At 52.1% G+C, this 23,068-nt stretch overlaps 1 protein-coding gene and 1 non-coding gene across 2 annotated transcripts; one reads left to right on the forward strand and one right to left on the reverse strand.

Annotated features, from left to right (window-relative positions):
- Positions 1-754: 754 nt before the first annotated feature.
- Positions 755-20,568, forward strand: GLIPR2 (GLI pathogenesis related 2). Its single transcript, XM_061132186.1, has 5 exons — positions 755-881; positions 10,140-10,248; positions 10,597-10,700; positions 12,505-12,582; positions 19,089-20,568. The coding sequence occupies exons 1-5, from the start codon at positions 869-871 to the stop codon at positions 19,247-19,249; spliced, it is 465 nt and encodes a 154-aa protein (XP_060988169.1). The 5' UTR covers positions 755-868; the 3' UTR covers positions 19,250-20,568.
- LOC133049001 (small nucleolar RNA SNORA66) lies at positions 4,661-4,771 on the reverse strand. Its single transcript, XR_009691168.1, has one exon. It is a non-coding gene; the product is annotated as a small nucleolar RNA SNORA66 (small nucleolar RNA).
- Positions 20,569-23,068: the final 2,500 nt, after the last annotated feature.

A 23,068-nucleotide genomic window follows, 5' to 3' on the forward strand; every position in this document is an offset into this window, starting at 1 on the left:
CTGGCAGTCCATTGGTTGGGAATCTGCGGTTCGGACCCTGCCATGGGCGGGGTTTGATCCCTGGTCTGGGAACCAAGACTCTGAGAATCCGCAAGCCACTCGGCGTGGGCCCCCAACCCCCCACCTCTGGAGCATGGGATGAAGTTAGGAAGCTGAGGAGGAGGTCTCCCGCCAGAATTCAGGGGTGGGGGATTTGGCTTGGTCTGACAGGGACAACGAGGGACAAGAGGACAGGGGACAGACGGGACTGCAGAAGCCTCCCTGGGACGGCCACGCGGGGAAGGGGAGCGTTGGGAAATGCCCAGCTCCAGCCCAGACCCACACCAGAGGGTGTGTGCTGCGGAGAGTACGAGACGTGCATCGGAGCCCGGAGCCCGGGGTTTGTGGGGGTCGGGCCGCTCCAGGGAGAGCACCAAGCCCTGGGCACGCGGGTTCGCGACGCGGGTCGGAGCCGTCCCTCACTCCCCGACGACGAGCCCTGCGGTCCCCTTAGCGTATCAGCCTCTGAGCATCTACCAAGAACTGTGTAGGAGGCGCGGGCTTCCCTCTGCACCCCCATTCGGGGTCCGGAGAGGGGCAGCTCCGGGGCCAGTAGCCAGGGCTCCCGTCCGCACTTGGAGAGCTCTGAGCGGCCCCAGGCGGGCAAAATTGTCCTGGGGCGCGCGCGGCGCCGGGGCGCGGTGCCTCCTCCAGGCAGTCGGCGGGATGGCCCCAGGCAGCTCCTCCTGCAGCTGCCACTGCCTTATAAGGCGGGGGCCGGGCGGCGCCGGGGGAGGGGCTGTAGCCGCCCGGCCTCCTCGGCTCTGAACCGCGCCGGGCCAGGAGGGAGCGCAGCGCAGCGGGAGCGGAGCAGCGCGCAGAGCCTGCCATGGGCAAATCAGGTGAGCCCGCCGGGCCAGCAGGACCCGGGTGCGGTGATGGCTCGGGGCTCCGAGGTCCTCGCTGTCACTCTTCCCGAAGCTGGCTGGATCCCCAGGGGGAGTGGGTCGACCACCTCCGCCTGGGCGACGCGGCTCCGGCCGCTGTGGGACCGCAGGGTGCGGGATGGAGGGGCTCGTGGAGAGGGCAGTTTCCGGGGCAGCCAGGAAGCCGAGGTGGCCGTCGGGCCACCGGGAGAGGGGGAGCGAAGGCGAGACAGAGGGAGGGTCCTCCCGTCTGCGGGCCAGAGATGGCGTCAGGGAGGGCTTCCAGGCGCTGATGGGATTAGCGCTGAGTCCGGCCAAGGCGTGGCTTTTGCTTTGTTTCAGGACAGGGTTAGAGTTGGAAAAAGCCACAGAACTGTGACACGATCTCTTGATGCAAAGCAGCTTGCCCGACCAACCCTGCGAAAGACAGCTCTGAGCATCCTTTTCTTCTATCCTTGTGCCTACTCCTCTAGGCACCCCACTCCCACCCCGTGCCAGAGTCAGGCTACACAGGAGTACACACAAAGGCTTCCCCCTTCTCTGACCTGTCTGCTGTCCATCCTCACCACAGTGGCTGCCATGGTGAACTTTCTAAAACCCAGATCTCCTCTTGTTATTCCCGAACAACTTCCATCCCATAGTACACACTTCAGCTCCACTGTGGGGCTCTCAGGGAGCTGGCCATCACCCCTTTCTTGCCTCTGCACTCAGCAATGGCCCTGGACCCTTCCCCTGGGTTCCCCTTCCCAGCGCTCACCACCACCACCACTTCACCTCTCCCACTTCGGTGAAATTGAAAATCCTCCCCATCCTTCTAGGCTCAACACCTAGACTAGTACCGCACCCCACTTCCTGACCTGGTGTCTTCTTTCTTGCAGCCCTCCCAGCTATCAGGTTGGGACTCTACCCAGCCAAAGATCTGCTTCCCACCAACTCCTCACTGACAGCCAGGACCCCTGTCTATCTCAGTATGGTTCATGCCTCACAGGAGGCTTTCGAATGAACAGATTTTGAAGAGTTCAAAAGCCCCACTTCATGGAAAGTTGAAGTTGTCAGCCTCAGATGGTTTAAAGTTGGGTCTCTTCCTGAATCCGTCCTCAAGATCTGGACTTCTGAGGTACCAGTGTTGGAGGAAGTGACTTTCTCTGGCATTGGGCCTAGCCTGCCTTATCTGCAGTGGCAGGTCTGGCTTTCAGCCTGGCTCTGCTAATCACTTGCTGTGTGATCTTGAGCGAAGTCCTTTCCTTCTCTGTGCCTGTTTCCTTGTTTATACAAAGAAGATGGCCGGTATCATCCACAGGGTCTTTTGCAGTCTGGAAAGGTGGCATAGTTATTATGCAGTTAAAGAACAGGCTAGTGGTGGGGGTGGGGGAGAGCATGGCAGATGTGAGAGGGCCCTTTGAAATCCCTATTTGGGAAATTAGCCCCTTTCTCTACAGATTAGGAGGAAGTCCACAAATTATCTAAAGCTACATTCTAATCAGTTGTTTCTGGCTTTTTTCCTAAGAAACAGTTTTCCAGAACTGCTGGGTGCCCATTTTTCTCTGCTCATCCATCCCTCTCTCCCTCCCTCCATCTTCCCTTCCCTCCCTCGTTCTTCCCTTCCATCATCTGTCAGCTCTGTATCAACCTGTGGACCTAGTGCTACAGAGGGCATGGCCCCTGCCCTTAGGAGTGTTTGTGTGGTTTATAAAATGCATCAGAAAGCTGGTTGTAGAAGAGACTGGCAGTACATGGCTCTAGCAAGAGGTGGAGAGCAATCCAAGCCACAAGACAGGTGCAGGTGAAGAGCAGTGGGAGCTTGTGGTGGTCTGGGGGTGGAGGGTGGATCTCTTTCCCAAGCATCCAGTGAAGGTTCTTGGAAGAGGTGGTCAGACTCTCGAGTGTCTTGGAACTTTGGACTTTCTCTGTGAGACCTGGGGGGCCACTGAAAGGCATTGATCTAAAAGCTTCGGGACCAGAATTGTTCCAAGGTGGATCAGCTGGAGAGGGAGTAGAGGTAGGGGTCAGGGAGAAACTGTTGCAGTTACTCAAGCAAGAGATAACAGAAACATCTAAGGGACTGGAGAAGAAGCGGGGATGGATTTTCAAGATGGTAGCCTCAAGCAGACTTGGTAACTAACTTGTGAATAAGAAGGAAAGGTCAAGTGGTGTGAGTCTAGGTGCAGGAAGGTGATGACACCTTCTAGGACTGGAGATGCAGAGTCTCCAGGATGGTGGCAGAAAGCAAGTTAGAGCCGGTTCAGGCAGTTTCCGCCCCCTTCCCATGGTTAACCTCCACAGACCTGGGGACCTTCCAGAATACTGGCCCTTAGCCACATGCATTCTACTCATCTCCCCCAAAGACTCTGAGCCCCCTGGATAGTAAACAGCTCCCCTAAGGGTCCCCAAGAGAAAATTACTTTTCTGGGTTACACAGGCCCAAACTTGACGTTCCAGGCCACCAGCCCAAGACTGTCTGTGCCCAGAGGACAGGCAACATCACAGGCGTGCATCCACAGAGGGGGGTCTCTGTGGTTCTGTAAAGACCTTCGTAAGGAGCTTGCCCCTTCTGGGCCTCAGTTTCCTCATCACTGCAAAGGGGCCCATCTCTTTTTAGTCTTTAACCTCAGATATACAGCAGAGCTACTGGGGTAGTGGGCATTGCTGGAAAAGGGTCTCATAACCAACACAGCTTAAAGTCTGGAAGCCCAGTGTTCAGAGACTCCTAGGTCCAGCCCCTGGCCCACATCTTCCTGCTGGGCTTCAGTTTGCAGCTGAGCAGAGAAAGGCAACAGCCTGGGGCTCAGTGGAAGCCTCTAATATGGTCCCTAATAATAGCGATTGCCAATCATTCAGCCCCTACTGTGTGCCAGGCTTGAAGCTGGGTGTTTCATATGTGTTACCAATTTTTGTAACAGCCTGTGAGGCCCTTATTATCAGCTGAATGGATTTACAGAGCTTGAGTACTTTGCCCAAGCTCATACAGTGGACAAACAGATTTGCATCCTGCTGTCTGACTTCCCAGCTGGGTGCTGACCTGACCTGTCTGCCTGATCATTTGTCACCCTGCTTCTCAGCCTGGTCTCCAGCCCTGAAGGACAACCACACACTCTCTATCGCTAAGAATCTTATTGTCCCTCGATCCACATCTCCTAGCCCCAGAGGTCATCAGGGCAGAAAGACCTCCAGGGACCAAATTATCCAGGAATTTTCTACAGAGCAGGGCCTCACGCCTCTGCAGGGGAAGGCCGCATGGGCCGGTTAGTCCCCACAGTTCTGTTTTCATCTGTTGATTCTAAAGAAAGGTTCAAAACAGGGTTTCCCTGCTGTAAGCTATTTTGAAAACCACAGATGTCATCCTTCCTTCTCACACAGATGAGGAAACAGGGCAGCATGCTGGCAGGCAGGCCTGGGTGGCGGCAGGCAGGGCTGGAGAGAGACCGCCTCTCGGCTGGCGAAGCAAGCACTCGCCCTGCCCCGCCTCCTTCGGTTCTTCCGTGACCATCATCCGCCCACACAGGGGCAGCCTAAGGCATACCCTGGGACATCCTTGTCATTCTTGCTTAGGGTCTGGAAGAAGCATGTAAGGTGGAAAGTGTGTGAGATACAGGGCAAGGGAGGGATGTTCTTGGATCTGACTCCAGTGTGGACTTACCGTGTGACCTCGGGCAAGTCACATGTCCTCCCAAAGACCAAAGTTTCCTTGTCTATAATGAGAAGCACCATGTCCTCAGTGCTGGTGTGAGAGTCTCATTCATCTGGTTTTTTTTTTACAATGTACTGGGATAGAATGAGCCACCTCGGTAGCATCCGAGGCTAATACATTTCTATCACCACAATTACTTTAGCAAATCATTCATCTGTTCTTGTGCTCACTTTTTCACTCAGCAAGTACATGAGCTCAGAGGTACTGAAAAAGGTCATCAAAGACCCGGTTAAATACCAGCAGCCCTGCTCCCAGTAAAATCAGGGAGGGGAGTTCCCCCCAAAGCCAGGCTAATGGGTCTCTGCCCCACAGTAATGACAAAACTTTTAGGTGACATTTAGTTGAATTATAGTTGGTTCACTTTGTTCCAGATCTGATCTAAAGCATTTACAAAGATTTATTTAATTCTCACAACAACCCTGTGAGGTAGATACTGTTATCCCCATGTTGTGTATGGAAGAAATGAGGCACAGAGTGATTTAGCAACTTTACCAAGATCACACAGCTAATAAAAGGCAGAGCTGGGATTTGCCTCTTGAATTTCCTGGAACCCAGGCTGAAAAAGCTACCCATCTGGAACTCATTCTTTTTATTTTTTTTAATCAAGTTTTTATTCTTTCCTTCCTGATAAACTAGCAAAACCAGCTTTGCCCCAAAGGTTTTCTAGCCTCTTGCCAGGGGACAGAAGGGGCCTGTTCATAATTCCTGCTCTGGCCCTGCAGGTCCTGGGCCTCTTGGATGGGGAGTCGGGAGAGGGCTGAGAAATGAGTCAGCTGGGCTCTGGGAGGCCAGAAGAGGACGAATGCTGAGGGAGGGGTCTGTTCCAGCCAACAGTTGTGAGGGAGGAGGGGCACGGCCCTCCTCAGAGTCTTTATTCCACAGTTAGGAGCTCTGCCCTAAGGACCTTTGAGAGCCCCTAGTCCAGCCCCACCCAAGACGCCTTTGTCTTCCACCTAACCCTGGCCTGCCCCCTCCCCTTGGCCGCGGGAGCCAATCTCAGGCAGCCCCTTCCAGCCGCTCTGACCTTAAGCCCCAGTTGAGGACCATGGAGCCCTTGGCTTTCCTCTGGGACGACTCGGGCAGGTCTGTCTACAAAGGGCTTAGCACAGAGGAGGTGCTTGAGAAATCTTAGTTCTTTTCTTCTCTCTTCCTTCTTCCTCCTCTTTCCCCTCAAAGATTTGAAGGCAGCTGTCAGCCTCACTGGGCCTGATCCTCCTCCTAGGTCTACTGGCCCCCTTTTCTCAGTGATTTCCTCTGTCTGGTGACCCTTGAAGTGGGCTGGGGTTCAGGCATGGTTCCCCTCCTTGGGGGCCTACCCCTAGACCATCTGTGGGAACGTGGACAGATTATCTTCTTGAGCCTGTTTCCTCATCCAAAAAATGGGTACAGTGGTGAAAGCTCCCGCAAAGGTGGTGAAAAGTAAATCAGATGATACACAGGCCTGGCACCCAGAAATGCTTGGCCAACAAGCAGAAGGAAGGCCCTCCCTCATTCCAGGCTGGTACCCTGAGGCTGTATGACCTCTCTGAGCCTCAGTCTGCCAGCCTGTGTGCAGTCACATCTGACTCTTTGTGACCGCCTGGACTGTAGCCTGCCAGGCTCTTCTGTCCATGGGATTCTCCAGGCAGGAATACTGGAGTGGCTTGCCATGCCCTCCTCCAGGGGATCTTCCCAACCCAGGAATCGAACCCACATCTCCTATGGTTCCTGCATGGGCACATGGACTTTTTTTTTTTTTACTGCTAAGCCACCTGGGAATGCTCTTTTGCCCTCCTACAAAATGAAGCCATAACCCTCCCTCCCCCATCGTGGGGTGGCTCTGAGGTCTCCCCCTGCCTAATGCAGGGATGGGTGGGTTCTGTTTTTCTTCTGTTTATCTGTCCTCAGGTCTTTTTACAGAAGTGGGTGTGTCTCTTGCTGGGTGTGGTCCCTGGGAGGTCTCTTGCCTCCCTGGGGCTGGGTTCTGCTCAGAGGAGCCACTTGGGCTGGGACTGGCTGCTGAGGTGGGAGGGAACCCCTGCATCAGCCAGGGGTGTGGTTATGGGGCCCCCAGGCTTTCCAGTCAGTGACAGGCAGAGAGGGCGACCCTGCTGACTCCTTCCTAGAAACCCTGGTGCTGGAACTTTCACTTTTTGTTTCAGTACTTCCCACATTCTGGGACTGCAGTGACCTAGTTTTCAGCAGCCTTATATGTCCCTTCTCTGGGTTGGGAAGACTCCCTGGAGAAGGAAATGGCAACCCACTCCAGTACACTTGCCTGGAAAATCCCATGGACAGAGGGGCCTGGTAGGCTACAGTCCATGGGGTCACAAAGAGTCAGACACGACTGAGAGACTTCACTTTCACTGCCCAGGAGACTTCAGGGCCTGAGCAGTCCAGGGTCCATTGTATCACACAGGGCTATCTTTAAACTGGCTTTGCCTTAGTGACCCACCCATTCCCCGTAACTCCACCTCTTTCTCTCTCACAGCACCACGTACACCAGACCCCTTCTACCCTGGCCCTTCCCGCGCCTTTGCCCCCTCATCATCTCCTCCAGGGGGCCTTCCCTGATACATCCGTGGTCACCATTGCCCACACCACTCAGACCCATGCGTCTTTCATGGTGTCCCACCGGGGCTGGAAGGGACATTAGGGTGGGCCTAGCCAGGCCTGTCACTCAGATAGAGACCCTCTACCACTTTGTGGGTGCCCACACTCGCCCATGCATGTACACACACACTGACTCCTGGAAGTCTGGGGTCAGTCGGTCATCTTGCCTCCTCTCACCCTCACCCTCAGGATTGGAAGTGACTTAAAAGTCATCTGACTGGGCCTCCATTGCCTGCATTCCTCTGAGAGGCATCATGGGAGGTAGCACTTTCAGTCTTCAGAAAGCTTTGATGGAGACGGAGATCTTTCTCAGGCTGAGCTGAAATCCGTCATCCTGCCTTTCCACCCACTGTTCCCAACTTTGCCCTGTGGGGCTCCAGAATTCAGCAGAGCCCTGTGCTGCATCTTCCAAAGTCTGATCTTCTGCAGTTCTTGCTACCATCCCTGATGAGACCACATACCCAGCCCCTTCTTCACCTCATCACCACCTCTGTACACACTTCAGACTGTCACTGACTCTAATGCAAGCTGGGGGCTGGGCTGGGTGAAGAGCTGCAGCTGGACACGGGCTTGTGTAGGGCAAGCAGCACATCGCCCAGGAGCCACGGGTTTCTGGCCACCGCGCCACCCTACTGACTCCTTAGTGTCCTATTGGTGAGGCTCCAGTGTGGGTCCCATGAGTTGCTGTGATTCCTGCCGCTTCCACCTGAGATATTCTTTAAAAGCCTCTGTGACTCCATTATCCACAGTAATATGTGAAACCCCAATTTTTTCTCTAATATTTATTACTTGGCTGTGCTGGGTCTTAGTTGTGACACGTGAGATCTTTAGCTGTGGCGTGTGGGTTCTAGTTCCCTGACCTGCACATTGGGAGTGCCAAGTCTTAGCCACTGGAGCCCTAGGGAAGTCCCCCAAAATCTTTTTTTTTTTTAATTCTGGTAAAAATCGCATGACATAGAATTCACCATCTTAACCACTTTTTAGTAAAGTGCGTTCAGAGTGCTGTAAAGCAGATCTCCAGGACTTTTTCGTCTTGCAGATCTGAAACTCTGTACTCATTCAACAGCACCTTCGCTCTCCGTGGGCCTCTCGGCCACACAGGCCTGAGGACTTCAGGTGGTAGCTCCGCCCTCTGCCATATGACCTGTTACCTTGGCCACGGTTTTCACCTCCACGCCTTTGTCATAGCGTCTCCCCATCTCTGCCTGTCAATCCAGACCTCCCACATCCTGGCGTTTGGCACCTCTTTCCCGTCCCTGTCACACTTCCCATCACTATGACTGGACCCCACCAGACTGCCCCACCAGCCCCCAGAGTGTTGGAGGTTGTGACCACTGGCCACCACTGGCCTGGCCTGCAGTTTCCTTCCCTCTCCTGGTCACTGTCTAGCCCAAAGCTCCAGAGGGCAAGCCTTCTTCCCTCAAGTCTCCTAGTGACCTGAGGGGATTCAATCTGAAGCCCCAGGAGACCTGAGGGACCTGGTTGAGGGAGGGGAAGAGGACCCCTGCTGGTTCATCTCCATGGCCTCTGGGGGAAAAGACCGCAGAGGAGGAGAAAGGTGGCTGGTGACGGTGACTCAGGCCAGTGGGTGGAGGGCTGCTTCTCTCATCCTCTGGTTTATACCCTCTGCCCACAGCAGGCTTCAGAGACAGGCTCGTGCCAGAGGACACTAGCTCGGTTCTGTGGGCCCCCTGTGGCCCTCACACGTAACTCAACCATTTCTGTGGTGATGGCAGGGGGTCCGCCCATCCTCCCAGATTCCTAAGGCTGAGGTCAGCACCTTCAGAGTCTTAGCCTGGCCAGCTCCTATTCAGACATCTGTGGGGCCTCAAATCAGGGGTCACCTTCCTGACCCCCAGACCATGGTAGGCTGCTTTGCTCCAGGTTCCTCTTGCACTGTGCTCACCCGCACCTCGAGCCTGCCACACTGCTGGCTGCTGTTCTCAAGACTCTCTCCCTCCTGGGCGTGAGCTCTTTGAGGGAAGGACGTAGGTACCTTGTCCGAACCCCTGGCATATGGTAATGGGACTTGGCACAGAGGACACACTCGGAGAGCAGATGAACAGATAGATGAGCTGGGGTTGGATGGGTGATAGATGGGTAGTTGGACCCTGCTGCTTACATCATGAGTCAGTAGGTGGGTGGATGAGTGATGGAGAGATGGATGGAGGGCGTGGGATAGATGAAGTTCCATTTCAGATCCGAATTGATATGACCTCTGTCCCCTGCTGACCTGGCCTACCTTTGACTTCAGCACTTCTCCTCTCCCAACTCCAGCCCCCTTGGCCTTGCCCCTTCTGAGGTTGGGACCCAGTTGGGCATACCTTCCTTCACCTGCTGAGGCCAGCTGGTCACACCCCCCCACCACAGCATTCTTTCCCACACTCTCCCCCTCTCGCCACTTCCTGATGCTGTCCTGCCCTGGTCGGTCCTCCTGTCTCCATCTGCCCCTCTGTCTTGGGGCAGTGCGGGTAGCCCTGCTCCCCGGCCAGGCCTGTTCTCTCTGAGCTCCCATCTGCAGCCCTTCCCAGCCCTCCCGTAGCATGTACCATAGGTCCCACCTGAGATATCCAGTCTCCTTCACACATTTTCTTTTGGATGTCCTGCTCTTCCCTGTCCAGCACCATCCAGCATCCCGCCCCGCTCCATCTGCTCTGCCCATCCTCCACTCAGCAGCCAGCAGGGTCTTCTAGAAACAGAGATCTCCTTGGCTCACCCCCCTTCCCCCAGTCAGTCACTTCCCATCGCCATGAATAAAGACCCAGATTCCTTACATGATCCATGGGGCCCTACATCGTCCTGGGGGTGTTGGTGTGCAGAGACTGGGGCAGCAAGCCTGGCCATGTGGCCTCAGGTTTGAGTTGGGCCATGCTCTGAAGCCCGCAGGGTACTTTCCTACTTCCCGTGGCTCTCTTCTCCTCACTGAGATGGTCTCCATCTTGAACTCGTTGCAGCCTCCAAGCAGTTTAACGACGAGGTCCTGAAGGCCCACAATGAGTACCGGAGGCAGCATGGTGTCCCCCCACTGAAGCTCTGCAAGAAGCTCAACCGGGAGGCTCAGCAGTGAGTGCCCCCAGCGCCCACGGCCCTTCATGGCGCTGCCGCTGCGGCAGTCACGGACGGGCTCCAGGATTCAGGAGAGATGCGGGCTTGCGGGGCAAACATGGTCATACTTGAATAGCCCCTCTGCCATTTACCCGGGCAGGTCCCATTGTTCCTCTGAGCCCGAGTTTGCTCCTCTGTAAAGTGGGACTGGAGCAGGGGCTTAGAAGTGATGCAGGTGTGATGCTCCTGATTGCCTCCCCGAGCCCAGGGCAGGGACGGAAGCTCAGCCGTACTAGGTTAGGGCTCCTACTTTGGAGGCTTCCCCAGGCTGTACACGCTCTAAGGGAGCACCGTGGACTCCTGCAGGTATTCAGAGGCCCTGGCCAGCACGAGGATCCTCAAGCACAGCCCAGAGTCCAGTCGTGGCCAGTGTGGAGAGAACCTGGCATGGGCATCCTACGATCAGACAGGTGGGTCCTTTCTCAGCTTCCCACCCACTGCCTGAGCCGGGCCTGGGACATCCAGTGTTCAGGCTCCTCCTGAAGTCCTCCTCAGGGTCCTCATAGTGTCTGCGTGATGCGCTACCTGCCCGGAAGGGAACAGAAGCCCAGAGCTCTCTGTCTGCCCCCAGGGGCTGACTGCAGTTCACTACAAGGGCTCCAGTGGCCAGCTCAGGGCCAGGCCTGTGCCGGGTGCCAGGGACACAGAGATGAGTCAGACTTCCCGCCCCCGCACCCCCTGCAGAAGAACTCCCAGCTGAGAGTGGGGGCGGGGGAGAGACCGTTTCTGTGCCGAGTCTCGGCCTGACCCTGTGGGCACTGCAGCATCCCCAGTTACAGAAGAATTTTACTTTCCTCACATTCTTCGAAAAGTCTTTTCAGTGCTTGTGTATTAACTGTTTTCATGAGAAAAGTGCAATAGAGCTTTTTTCCATGTTGGACAAAGTAATAATAATGGGAAAGGCAATTCCTCACCCAAAGTCACAACCTGGATGGTGATCCCACCACACTGACCAAACATTGTGGACTTCCTGGCTCTGACAGTGCTGGCGTGGCTTTTTAGGAAAAATGCTGGAGAGAGCCACCTCGAGCTCTGACTGCCTCCCTCCCCTGCAGGAGAATGACTGTTCCCTCCCTGGCCTCACATTCCTGGGGCTTCCCCAGGGAGGCCCTGGAGTCCTCTATGTTTCCAGGCAGAGCTCCACGAGAAGCATGGGCCTGCCCCTGAGGAAGGTAGAGCCCGAGGCCCGCAGCCCCTCCCCAGGCTCAGGCTGTGGGCCTCGATGGGGAGAAGGGAGGGGGGCGGGAAAGAGCCAGCAGGAGATGAGGCTCCCTCCCAGCCCTCTCGCTGGCTCCCTGTGGAGCCTTGAGCAAGTCTGCTGCCCTCCATGGCCCCAGTGTCCCCATCCCTACTGAGAGGGGTTGGGTGGGTGGCCTCTAGGGCAGCAGTTCCCCACCCTCGCTGCGCCCTAGGATCTTCCGTGGTGCTTTTAAAAAGTATAGTGCCTGATCTCTCCTCCAGAGACACTGATAACAGTATCAGGCATCAGTAATTTTGAAAAGCTTCCCACTGCTCTCAGAGGCCCTGCCACTCCAGGTGTGGTCCATGGATCAGCCACAGCACCTGGAAATGTGTTAGCAATGCAGGCTCCACCTAGATCTGGCGGAGTCAGAAGCTGCATTTTAACAAGAGCCTCAGGTGATTCATGCACTTGTTAAAGTTCAAGACTTACTGCCCTGAGGCCCAAGGCTCCTAGCCCTCTGGCCCTGAGCTCAACTGCTCCCAGGGGAATGCTGTGACCAGTGGATGCTCCAGGAGAGGGCCCTTCTGCCTGCAGCAGAGACCCTGACCCACCAGCCCAACTACACTTCCTCCTGTGGATGTGTCAGGAGCAAGTATTGCGGTGGGATGAGAGCAGAGTCTCCGGAAAGCTCGCAGCATTGTTAGAAGCCCTTGGAGTATGTTGCATTCAGTCCTGTTGTAGAGAGGCCCAGAACTGGGCAGGCCTTGCCCAGGATTGCACAGCCAATTAGTGGCAGGGCAAGGACACAGACACAGGCCCCCCGACCTCAGGTCAGGGCTCTTCCCAACCCCCAAGAAGGCCCTCCCTTCAGCCTGGATGTGCTCCAGGGCAAGAGTCCCCATGTCAGCCCGTCGGCGCTTCATGAAATGTCTAAATTGAGGGGTGGGTGCTTTGGGGCTTATGGGAGATGGAAGGAACAGGGAGTCGGTTCATTTTGCTGCTGAGTTGTCAGCAGTGTCTTTGCCTTACAGGAAAGGAGGTGGCTGATAGATGGTACAGTGAGATCAAGAACTACAACTTTCAGCAGCCTGGCTTCACCTCTGGGACCGGTGAGTGATGTGGACGCAGCAGTGACCTGGCCCGGGGCGGGGCTGTAGTCTGGGTCTGACTTCAGAGGAACTAACCCCCTGAAAATCAGTCCCTTTCCTTCTGTTTTACTTCTTCCATATTTCTCTGGTTTGACTTTGCCCAGAGGGCAAAAGCATCCCCACCTCTTCAAACACACACACACACACACACGTACGTACACACACCCCTCCATCCAAGAGTACCCCAGCTGTCGGCTCCTGCCGCAGCAGCTCGGCGCTCTCCAGATGCCTGGAGTGTGGCGTGCAGAGGCTGTGGGCTGAAAAGCTGCTGAGTGTGTCTTTTCAGGAGTGGTACCTCAGCGCTTGTCATCCATCATCCTACTCCTGGGCCTGCTCTCCAGGAGCCAGAGTATTCTGAGACCTTCCCTGTCCATGCTGCTCTTCTGATTAAAGTGCCAGTGGCTTCCTGGGGCCATCAGGAAAGCTGCGGAGCCACTGACTCTTCCCCTGGTCTTCACACCCTCCTCCCTCCTGCCCCCACACCCCCTCCTCCCAACCTCCCAAGTAGTCTCCCTGCTCCCTTGCACACCAGTGTGTGGTTCAGGTCAGCTTGGAATGCAGAGACTTTTGGATCCAGTCTCAGCTCTGGCACTGTGAGCTCCATGAACCTGGGTCAGCGCCCTGTCCTTCCCTGTCCCTGAGGGAGAGGCACAGGGCCGTGGCCTCCATGGGACGCTCTGAGAGCCAGGATTTAGATGCAGGGAGCCGGCCATGGGACCATCCAGACTTTCCCATGGACCGCCCATGTGAGCAGTGAATGGTTAGCCTACCAAAGCCCTGGGCAGCTGCTCTGGGTCCCCCCTGCCCCTCACAGGCCTCACCAGGCTCGTTTTTCCTCAGAACTGACTCACGTCCACCCGGGGCCCAGGATGGTTTCAAAGCAGCTGGGAGTTCCTCTGACCAGAAGGCACCAGAGGAAGTGAACAGAGGATTCTCTATCCGTCCCGCTATTCCTCTTCCCCACCCTTGGGTGGGGACACTGACAGCCTCCCACCCTCTGGAGGACGCTTCAGAAGCAGGAAGTGACATGTTCTGAGAGCCAGTCACCGTTTCCTGTGGTTTGCGCTCACCCTTTGGGGCAGGGGTTCTTGCAATCGTGTGGCAGAGGTAGCAGCCTCTGAACCAAGGCGTTTCCTCTCAGTCCCGTGGGGCAGGACCAGGAGGCTGCAGCCAGGCCCTGGGAGAGAACTGCTGGTTCTGCCGTAATTAGATCTGAGAGGTGAAGCAGCAACAGTGACCGCCTCCTACCAGTGACCAACGATGTGTAGGCAGAACTTGACCTTCTTTTCATAAAGGTCACTGTCCAGAAGATGTTTTATTTCATCCTGTGAGCAAGATTCACGAGCAGTCACACATGTGTCAAAGCAAGTTATTGGTGTTGCTCGTGTGGACACACCGCTTGATAGTAAAAAGCGTCTCCACCTCCACAACCTGCAGTACCTTTTGAAGGTGGGGCTTTATTCCACCCATTGTGCAGAGGAGGAAACTGAGGCCCAGAGAGGGGGAAAGACTTCTCTTTACCTTCTATCTTCAATCTGATGCTTCTTCCATGGTCCCTGCTCCAAGGTAGGAATCTCTCAAGTGTCAGAGCTGGGGATTGGTCTCAACTTCCCGTGATCCCTAACCCTCTGTCTTGTCTGTAATCCTACATCTCCCACCCCTCAAGAGGAAAAGCTTAGAGCCAACAGCCCCTACTCCATCCCAGGCACCAGGGGGCAATGGCTGAGGTCACACAGAGCCTGACCCTTGGACAGGAGCACAGCTTTGGGTGGTGGTAGAAGCAGGGGTTTTGCAAGACTCTTAAAGATGCTCAGGCCTGTCCCCGCTGCATCAGCCACCCCTAGAGCTGCTTCTCACTGCACCATGGTTCAACCTGACCCGGGCCCATGCTGTAAGTGAAAGAGCCTTCAAAATACCCCTGACTCCACCCCACCCCTACCCAGGTCAGAGTCTTGTGAGGAAGGACACAATTCTGTTTGTGCTGAGAGAAATAGCTTCTTGCAGGTCCTTTATTTTGGGTTTTGGGTTTTTTTTAATGCATGGGCTTGTTGACTTATTCTGAATAAGTAGTATGTTTATATGACATGAGGTCTGCAAGCTGTATAAGGTGGACAGTCTTCCTTCCATCCCTGACTTCCAGCGCTTTGCCTCCCAACCAGCAATACCAGTTTCTGTGTATCCTTTAGAGTCATTCGAACCAAAAGTTGTGGTTTTTCCTTTCTTTATACTCTGGTGTCAGGTAGGTGATCTGTTTTACACTTGCTTTCTTCACAGGGCAGGTTAGCAGAGATTGTATCATATCAATAGGGAAAGAGCGTTCTCTTTTATTCTCTTGCAAGGATATACTGTAACTTATTTAATGTGTTTTTCAGATGTATATTCTGGAAAGTTTGGGTCCATAGCAGGAAAGAGGATGTGATCCTTTTGGGAAAAAAAAAGAAAAAGAAGGAAGCTCTTAGTAGTTTAGAGTTAGAAACCAGTGTGTATCTGATGGTTGCTAAGGAAGTTGTGTCCTGTAATTCATCTCTAAATACCCAGACTTTAATTATCTGTGTGCAGACAGAAACCTCTCCAGTCAGAGGAAAGATGACTTAGTTTTATCTGTTTGGAAAAGGCTTCCACAGACATTCATTCTGTTGGTGTGCATGTGGCGTCTGTAATCATTTTCTTGGCAACCAGTGGATAAATGGCAGCTCTTCCTTCTCTGGGTGATGGAGACAGTGGGTAGGTCAGTGGCCAAAGCATGTGGTCTCTTGGAGAAAAGGCTTGTGGGCAAAAGGGTGTGAGCCTTCATGAAAAGACAGTCCATAGAAGCAGTGACACCTGGCAACGCTGCTGAAGAGCTGGAGATGAAAGAAATGTGATTAAAAGTTTAAGGACCAAGGATGAATTGGAAAATAGTGCTTCCTCTTTTCTGAGGTGAGACTCAGGGTGTACTGAGCAATAGTTAACATGAGCTTAAGGGTAAATGGTCAGGATGCATAACCGTAGTTAACGTTTGTTTCCTTTTAATTCTTGCTTTGATTATATCACACCAGTCCTGCAGGTTAGTGTTTATGTTTTGTTTTTTTTTCATAAAGAATTTAGTAATCACAAATCTTTTAGAGATGTAGACAAAGAAATAATGCCTACATTTAAAAATTATAAAAATGAGGACTTCCCTGCTGGTCCAGTGGCTAAGATTCTGAGCTCCCAATGCAAAGGGCCCAGGTTCCCTGTTCAGAGAACTACATCCCACATGTTCTGACTAAGACCCAGTGCAGCCAAATAAAAATAATAAATAAATTTTTATAAATTATAGAGTTCATCTATAGGGGAAAAACAGTTTAATCAATGAATGATTATTTAGTCCTTACCAAATACGAGACACAGTGGGAAACTTTGTCTCTTTCCTGACTGGAAGAGTGTGGATACCAGCCCTGTCTCCTTCCTACCTTTGTTTATTTCCTTTTGTGGTGAAATACACTTAACATAAATTTACCATTTTAACCATTTTTTATAATTTTTTAAACTGTTATGTGTTTTGTTTTTGGCTGTGCTGGGTCTTCCTTGCTGCCTGGGCTCTTCGCTAGTTGCCGAGAGCGGGGGCTGCTCTCCAGCGGTGATGCACAGGCTTCTCTTGTTGTGGAGCGCAGGCTCAATAGTTGTGGTACACAGGCTTGGTTGCTCCAAGGCACGTGGGATCTTTCCTGACCAGGGATCAAACCCACGTCTCCTGCATTGGCAGGCGGATTCTTTACCACCGAGCTGCCAGGGAAGCCCCATGTTAGCCACCTTTAAGCATACAGCTCACTGGGGTTAAGTCACGCACATTTCTGTGCACCCGTCACCACCGTCCATCTCCTGAACGCTGGCATCATTCCAAACTGAAACTCTGAACCCACTAAACAATAACACCAGTCCCTTCCTGCCAGCCCCTGGCCAAGCCTTGGCAACTACTATTCTACTTTTCTCCATGGATTTGACTCTTCTCCTTATACAACATTTTGTTTATCCCTGGGCAGTTGTTTTCTCTCCCCCTTTTAGCTATTGTGAATAATATGTACATTGGTGTGCAAATATTTGAGTCCCTGCTTTTTGTTCTTTTGGGTATATGCCTAGCAGTGGAATTACCGGGTCACATGATAATTCTATATTTAATTATTTTAGGAACTGCCATACTGTCTCCCACAGTGGCTGCACCCTTTTACATTCTCATCAGCAAAGCAAAAGGGTTCCAATTTCTCCCCATCATCCCCATTAACAAATAACATTTGTTATTTAAAAAAAAAAAAATCCATCTTAATGAATATAAAGTGGTTACCCTCTTTCTTAACCACCCAGTGGGAAGCTTAGCTACTCTGATCACAATTTTCCTCCTTCCTCCTTCCCTCTGTCTCTTCCTTTCTTCATCAGATATTAATTAAGCATCTACTGTGTACCAAGAACACAAATATGGTGCCTGCTCTCAAAGAGGAAACATAATCTCTTCAGGGTTGTTTTTAGAAAATGAATGCCATACTATGACATGGAAGTAAATATCCCACTGACCTGTCAAAGGATCTCTCTGAATCTTCAGCGGTAAAGGTGGAAAGGATGAACTCCTGATCTCTGCTCCCAGGAGACGAGAATTTATGGTCATTGAGCAAAGAGTATGTTACAGCATCAGTTCTTTGACCCCAAAACAAGAGCAGAGTTAGAAGCTAAGCTATGTTAGCAGCTGGAAAAGACCCGTGAGTGCTGGGCAGGCAGCCTGAGCAGTGGGAGAATGATACTGGGAAGCTTCAGCAGCCACAGAAGCGTCTGCAGGGGCCAGCAATATCTTAAGAAGGAACTTAGCTATGTGGCTCAGAGCAGAGGGAACTGAAGGAGGCTCTAACTTGTCTGGGTCTCAAAGAGCTCAAAACATACAAGGCCTGCACTTCCAGTGACGGCAGAACTTAGTCCAGGTTGGTTCTTCCATATGCCTTTCATTCATTCACTCATTCATCCCATTTATTCATTCCACAAAGTTTTATTTCACACTCCATGTGTCAGGCTGTGCCAGGTACTGCACATACTTTGATAAATAAATCAGTTTGGTTCCTGCCCATATGGGGCTCATATCCTAGTGAAGGGGCGAAGTGCTTAGCAAGTAATCAAACAAGTATATCACTGCAAATGGTAAGAATGTTGTGAGGGCGGGAAACAGTACAGTAAGGCCATCTTGAGAGGGAGGTGTTCAGGAAATAAGAGTGATTGCGAAAGGCCTCTCTAAACAAGTGACATCTGGGCCAAGACCTAAGGGACAAGAAAACGCTGGTCATCAGACGAGCATTGCATACAGTGGCCAGTGCGTGCAAGGGCTCCATAGTAAGAAATAACCAGATGTGTTCAAGGGATGGAAAGGAGGCCACTGGACCAAAGCATTCACTTTCATTTTAGGTGCAACTAGACGCAATGAAGGGATTTTTAAGTAGAGAAGTAAACAGATATGATCTGTGTCTCAAAATGATCACTCTGGTTACATCAGTGGAATGTAAATTGAGGAAGCAAGGGTGGATGCTGGAGAGTCAGGCGAAGGCTATTGCAGTGATCCAAGTGAGAAAAGTTCATGCTTGAGACCATGGTTTTGGGAATGAAAGGACTAGAGATGTATTTTGAAGTTAGACTCTTCAGGATTGAATGAGGGTTTGTGGGGAAATGAAGGCGGAGGAGGAATGCAGAGCAACCCTGAGGATTACTGGTCATGGAAACGGGAGAGACCAAGATCAAGAGTGAGGTTTGGGCAGGTTACATGTGAGATGCCTGTGAGTCATCCCAGTGGAAATGTCAAGTAAGTAGTTGTGTTTGGAACACAGAGGAGAGATTTGGGCTGGAGAAAGATATTTGGGAGCCAAGGAAAGATGAAATAGTCTGAAGAGGGCAACAGGAAAAAAAAAAAAAAGCCCAGGATTGAACCTTGGGAAATGCAGGTCTTCCAGTATTCACAAGTGAGACGGAAGAGGAGGAGGAAGAGTGAGTGATGCGGGGTGAATGCCAAGAGAGGAAACCAAAAGAGGACAGTCCTTTGAAAGGGACAGGAATCTATTCTGTTAATGTTCCTGAGATGTCAAGCAAGATAAGGACAATAAGTGACCATTGGGAAGGAACACAGAGATCGTTGGTGACCTTGAAAGTGTGGTTTGGAGCAAGGGGTGGAAGTAGGAAGCAAGGTAGGGTGACCTCCTAATTGTTGGGGTCACTGGGCTTTGCCATAATCTCTAGGAGACCATGAAACTTTTGAGCATTGGATAGTGAGATGAGTAGGGTCTATATGGCTAATTGAGAGGACCCAATGTGTTAGAAAATTGGTCAGTGTCTTGTGTCTCCTTCTTCTGACTGGCAATTGAAGATCAAGCTTCCCCCCACATGGCAGGATGGTGCAGGAGTTCAAGAGTCCCTTGAAACACCATTCTCCAGGCTTTGCTAACTAGCCCGTTTCCCTCTCCCCATGCCTGTTCCTACAGGACACTTCACAGCCATGGTATGGAAGAATACAAAGAAGATGGGAGTGGGGAAGGCGTCTGCAAGTGACGGGTCCTCTTTTGTCGTGGCCAGATACTTCCCAGCAGGGAATGTCGTCAACCAGGGCTTCTTTGAGGAAAATGTCCTGCCTCCAAAGAAGTAATATTTGTCCAGTGGAATGGGAAGGTGGCAGACTCAAGAACTTGGATATGAAGTGCCTAGAACAATGAAATTCAGCTGTGTGTCTGTCCCCGTGGGTGTGTGTGCTTGTGAGTGTGATGCTGAGTCTCTTGCACACACACTCGGTTAGACAGTTGTGCGTGAAATCATTCTCATCAAAGAAATGAGCATACAAAGCCTGTATCTCAATGATTCCCTAGGCTACAGTTATTTGGACTTTGAGAGGAAAAATTCAACTTTTAAACTTTTTAAAAATTTTTTAAAGCAAACTTTTTTTGTACCTTCTTACTTATATCCACCCCCGACCCCTGGACTTTCTGTATTCCAACTGTTTGTGATGCTGAGAAAGTGAAGTTCATCTTATGGGACCTTCATGCATTGTAATCTACTTTTGGTAGATATTTAAGAATATTAAACCCTCATTTAAATGTAACAAAAAATACAGCTTTAAACGTGTAAATACAAAGCAGTTTCCATCAGAGATACAGGGTAGGCAGAGACTCCATTTCACGGAATTACTGAGATTTCTCAGTTGTAAGACATGATGTCATCTGCACACCTCCTGGAATTCTCTAGTGGGATTGCCAAAAAACAAATGGAGAAAAAAGCTTGACTTGCTTGCACTTTTCTATCTTCCACCACCCTCGGCCCACCCTCTTTTTCTAAAGATCCTCTGGCATTTCAGAGCTCATGATGCTGCCCCTCCACCACCACCTCGGTTTCCAGGGAGCAGGGCCAGGCCTGCGACTCACCCATCCCCCACTCTGCCTGGTGGCCCGGGGCCTGTTCTGGAAGAAAGCCCCTCACTCCGCCTGGGCTCTTGGCCAAGCAGCCTTGGATGATGAAGTCAGTGAGCGCAGGGGTGAGGGTGAGCTCACTCAGAGTCCCCAGAGGAAGCCCTCCAGCCTGTGCCGTCCCCCCACGCAGGGGGGGAGCCCCAGCCTGCTCCTGGCAGCTGTGACTGCAGCTGTGAGGCCGCTCCCTCCAGGAATGTGTCACAGGCCCGAGTGTTCCAAAGAGACATCCCATGCGGGGGCTTAGAGGCGCTGACTTAGTCCTGCGTTTTGCCTCAGACTATACAAAGTCCTCTTAAATCAGGACTCCACATGGTCCAGGTGGGAGGGGCCGAGCTGTGTGTCCCTGAAACCACGGCATCTCCAGGCAGTGAGACAGCAGGGCCGGGAGTCTGCGGGCCAGTCTTTTGAGATGTGCTTCCTGAAGGTCTCTGTTGTGAACACAGGCTTCTGCTGTGCCCTTCATGTCACCCAGGGATAGCAATAAAGTCTTTAGTGTAATATCTTACTCCCATGTGATTCATGCCTGATTCTCAAGGTTTTCTTTGGTATGAACCATTTAAAAAATCTTTTTATCAAGTTTGTTATAATATTGCTTCTGGGTTTTTTGTTTTATGTTTTTGGCCCCAAGGCATATGGAATGTTAGTTCCCTGACCAGGGATCAAACCCACATCCCCTGCATTGGAAGGTGAAGTCTTAACCTCTGCACCACCAGGGAAGTCGCTTGTGCCTGATTCTTAACCAGTAACTAAGGTAATCAATAACTCTGAGTTCCCATCTTAGGTAACTCAAGATGGGATACCTCTTGATGGGAGGTATCGCCCATCTTGATGGGAGAATCCCTCAAGATGGGATTCTGAATACCTCCAACCCCTCTCCTGTAGACTTGTTTTGAATCACGTGACCTACCGTCACATAGCTGACGGGACTAGAGTGGACATGTGATTCATGGCAGCCAATCCCTAGCCTGGCCATGGACCAGGAATTTGAGCTAAGAAATACAGAGAGAATTGACCAGTGGAACTGAAAAAATAAGGATGCCATGAGTTTGAATTAAGACCATGGCCAGTCAAAGCAATGTGTAAGCCCAGTTATGAGTTGGAAATATATGGAAGTGAGAAAGCCAGTTGTTAGAGGTATAAAACAGGTGGCAAGACAGGAAGACTGTTCTTGTCCTTTCCAGTTCCAGGCCAAATCTATGTTTAAAACATACCCTTCATTTTCTTCAGGGCTTCCCAACAAACTGATATATTAATTGGTGGTCCCCAGAAGGATAGAATATTAGATAGAGGCCTCCCCAACTCCCACCCTCCAGGCAGTTTCCAGCAACAGAAAATGCTGACCTGTGCAAGAAGCTGAGGGCCTTGGCCATACCTGGGCAGCTACTACGAACAAGACAAACTCAACGACCAGTCATTGAACATCCCGTAGCTCCTAGGGACATACTGTACCCAATACACACGTACACCTAACTGACTGATGGGCCCTGGCAGGGAGCCAAGCCCGTTAGGTTGGAGTTTGTTTCTTCATTTGGCTGGAGTAAGGAACAAGTAGACCAGGGGAGATTTCTAAGCTGAAGACAAGCCAGACACCAAAGCTGGCTGAGTGAGTGGGCACAAATCTAATTTCTTACAATGGGTTTTGTAAAGATGGCAACTCCTACAAGTTCAAGGGCTTCCCTGATGACTCAGTCAGTAAAGAATCTGCCTGCAATGCAGGAGACTGCCTGCAATATGCAGGAGATGTGGGTTCGATTCCTGGGTCACACAGATCCTCTGAAGAAGGAAATGGCAATCCACTCCAGAATTCTTGCCTGGGAAATCCCATGGACAGAGGAGCTGGTAGGCTGCAGTCCATGGGGTCGCAAGAGTTGGACATGACTTAGGAACTAAATCACCACCACCACAAATTCCACGTGAGCAGAAGACAAGCCAGACTGCCACCTCTTCTTTGCAGCCAGAGGGCAGAGGAAGGAGTCAGGCACCCTGGCTTCCAGTCCTAGCTCTGTGAACTGAGTTGAATGAGCCCCTTCCCTCTCTGGGCCACAATCTGTCTAGCTGTACAAGGTCTGGCACATGGAAATAAGTCTACTGGATCCTCTAAGGTCTCCAGGACACCCTGTAAACCTAACTTTCTTAAAACAGAAGGAAGCATCTGATGAGAGATCTTCCGGCCATGGTTTCTGGGACCTGAAACGAAAACAGAGGGGCATGGCCACCTCTGCCATCAACATGGGGGTGGGGGCAAAGGAGTGATGGATGACCCACTCATCCCCTACCCCTGGGTGGGCAGGCCTAGAAGCCAAAGAAAGTGATAAGTGTCTGGCCTCGGCACCAAGAGGCCTCATCCTTCTCCACCTGAATCACAGCGGCCTCTCCTCTCCAGAGATCAGAGCTGGAGAAGCAATTAGAGCTTAATTATCTTCATAGGGAGAGAAGGGACCAGGTGGAACTCACCTAAGCCACAGAGCTAGTCCGTGGAAGGGCAGAAAGCCAAACCTTCCCTTGGGGAAAACAGAAGGTTCTAGCCTTGTGCAGACACGTATCTCAAGAGACTGTTTCTCACCCTGGAGACGTCAAGGTGAACAAATATAGCATTAAAAGGTAAGTACTCTAAAATAAATTTTCAAATTAAGAAAAAGCCAGATCTGGAATGAAGGGAGGAGGGAGAGACCGGCAGTTAATAACGAGAACTTGACTACGCCGGGAGGGAAAGAGCTGGCAGGCTCACATTCCCAAGGCTGCAGCGACAGTTTTCCTAGGAAGGACGCTAAAGACGGCCTGACGGTCAGGAGCGGGGCTCAGGGCCCAGGTTGGAGGGATCAAGGGTGCGGTCCGAGCCCAAGTCCTCTCCGTTCCTCTGCCGTTGCCGCCAGGGCCTACGCTGTTGAGCCGGGTGCTGGGAGCCCTCGAAGGCTGGTCCGGGTGGGACCCGCAGGAGCCGGCCCTCCTCCGTGGGAGGCTCCGGCTGGTCCTTATCCCCTCCTGGGCACAGCAGCGCCCAAGAG

This window comes from Dama dama, chromosome 29 (assembly GCF_033118175.1).
Source record: "Dama dama isolate Ldn47 chromosome 29, ASM3311817v1, whole genome shotgun sequence".
Taxonomy (NCBI): domain Eukaryota; kingdom Metazoa; phylum Chordata; class Mammalia; order Artiodactyla; family Cervidae; genus Dama; species Dama dama.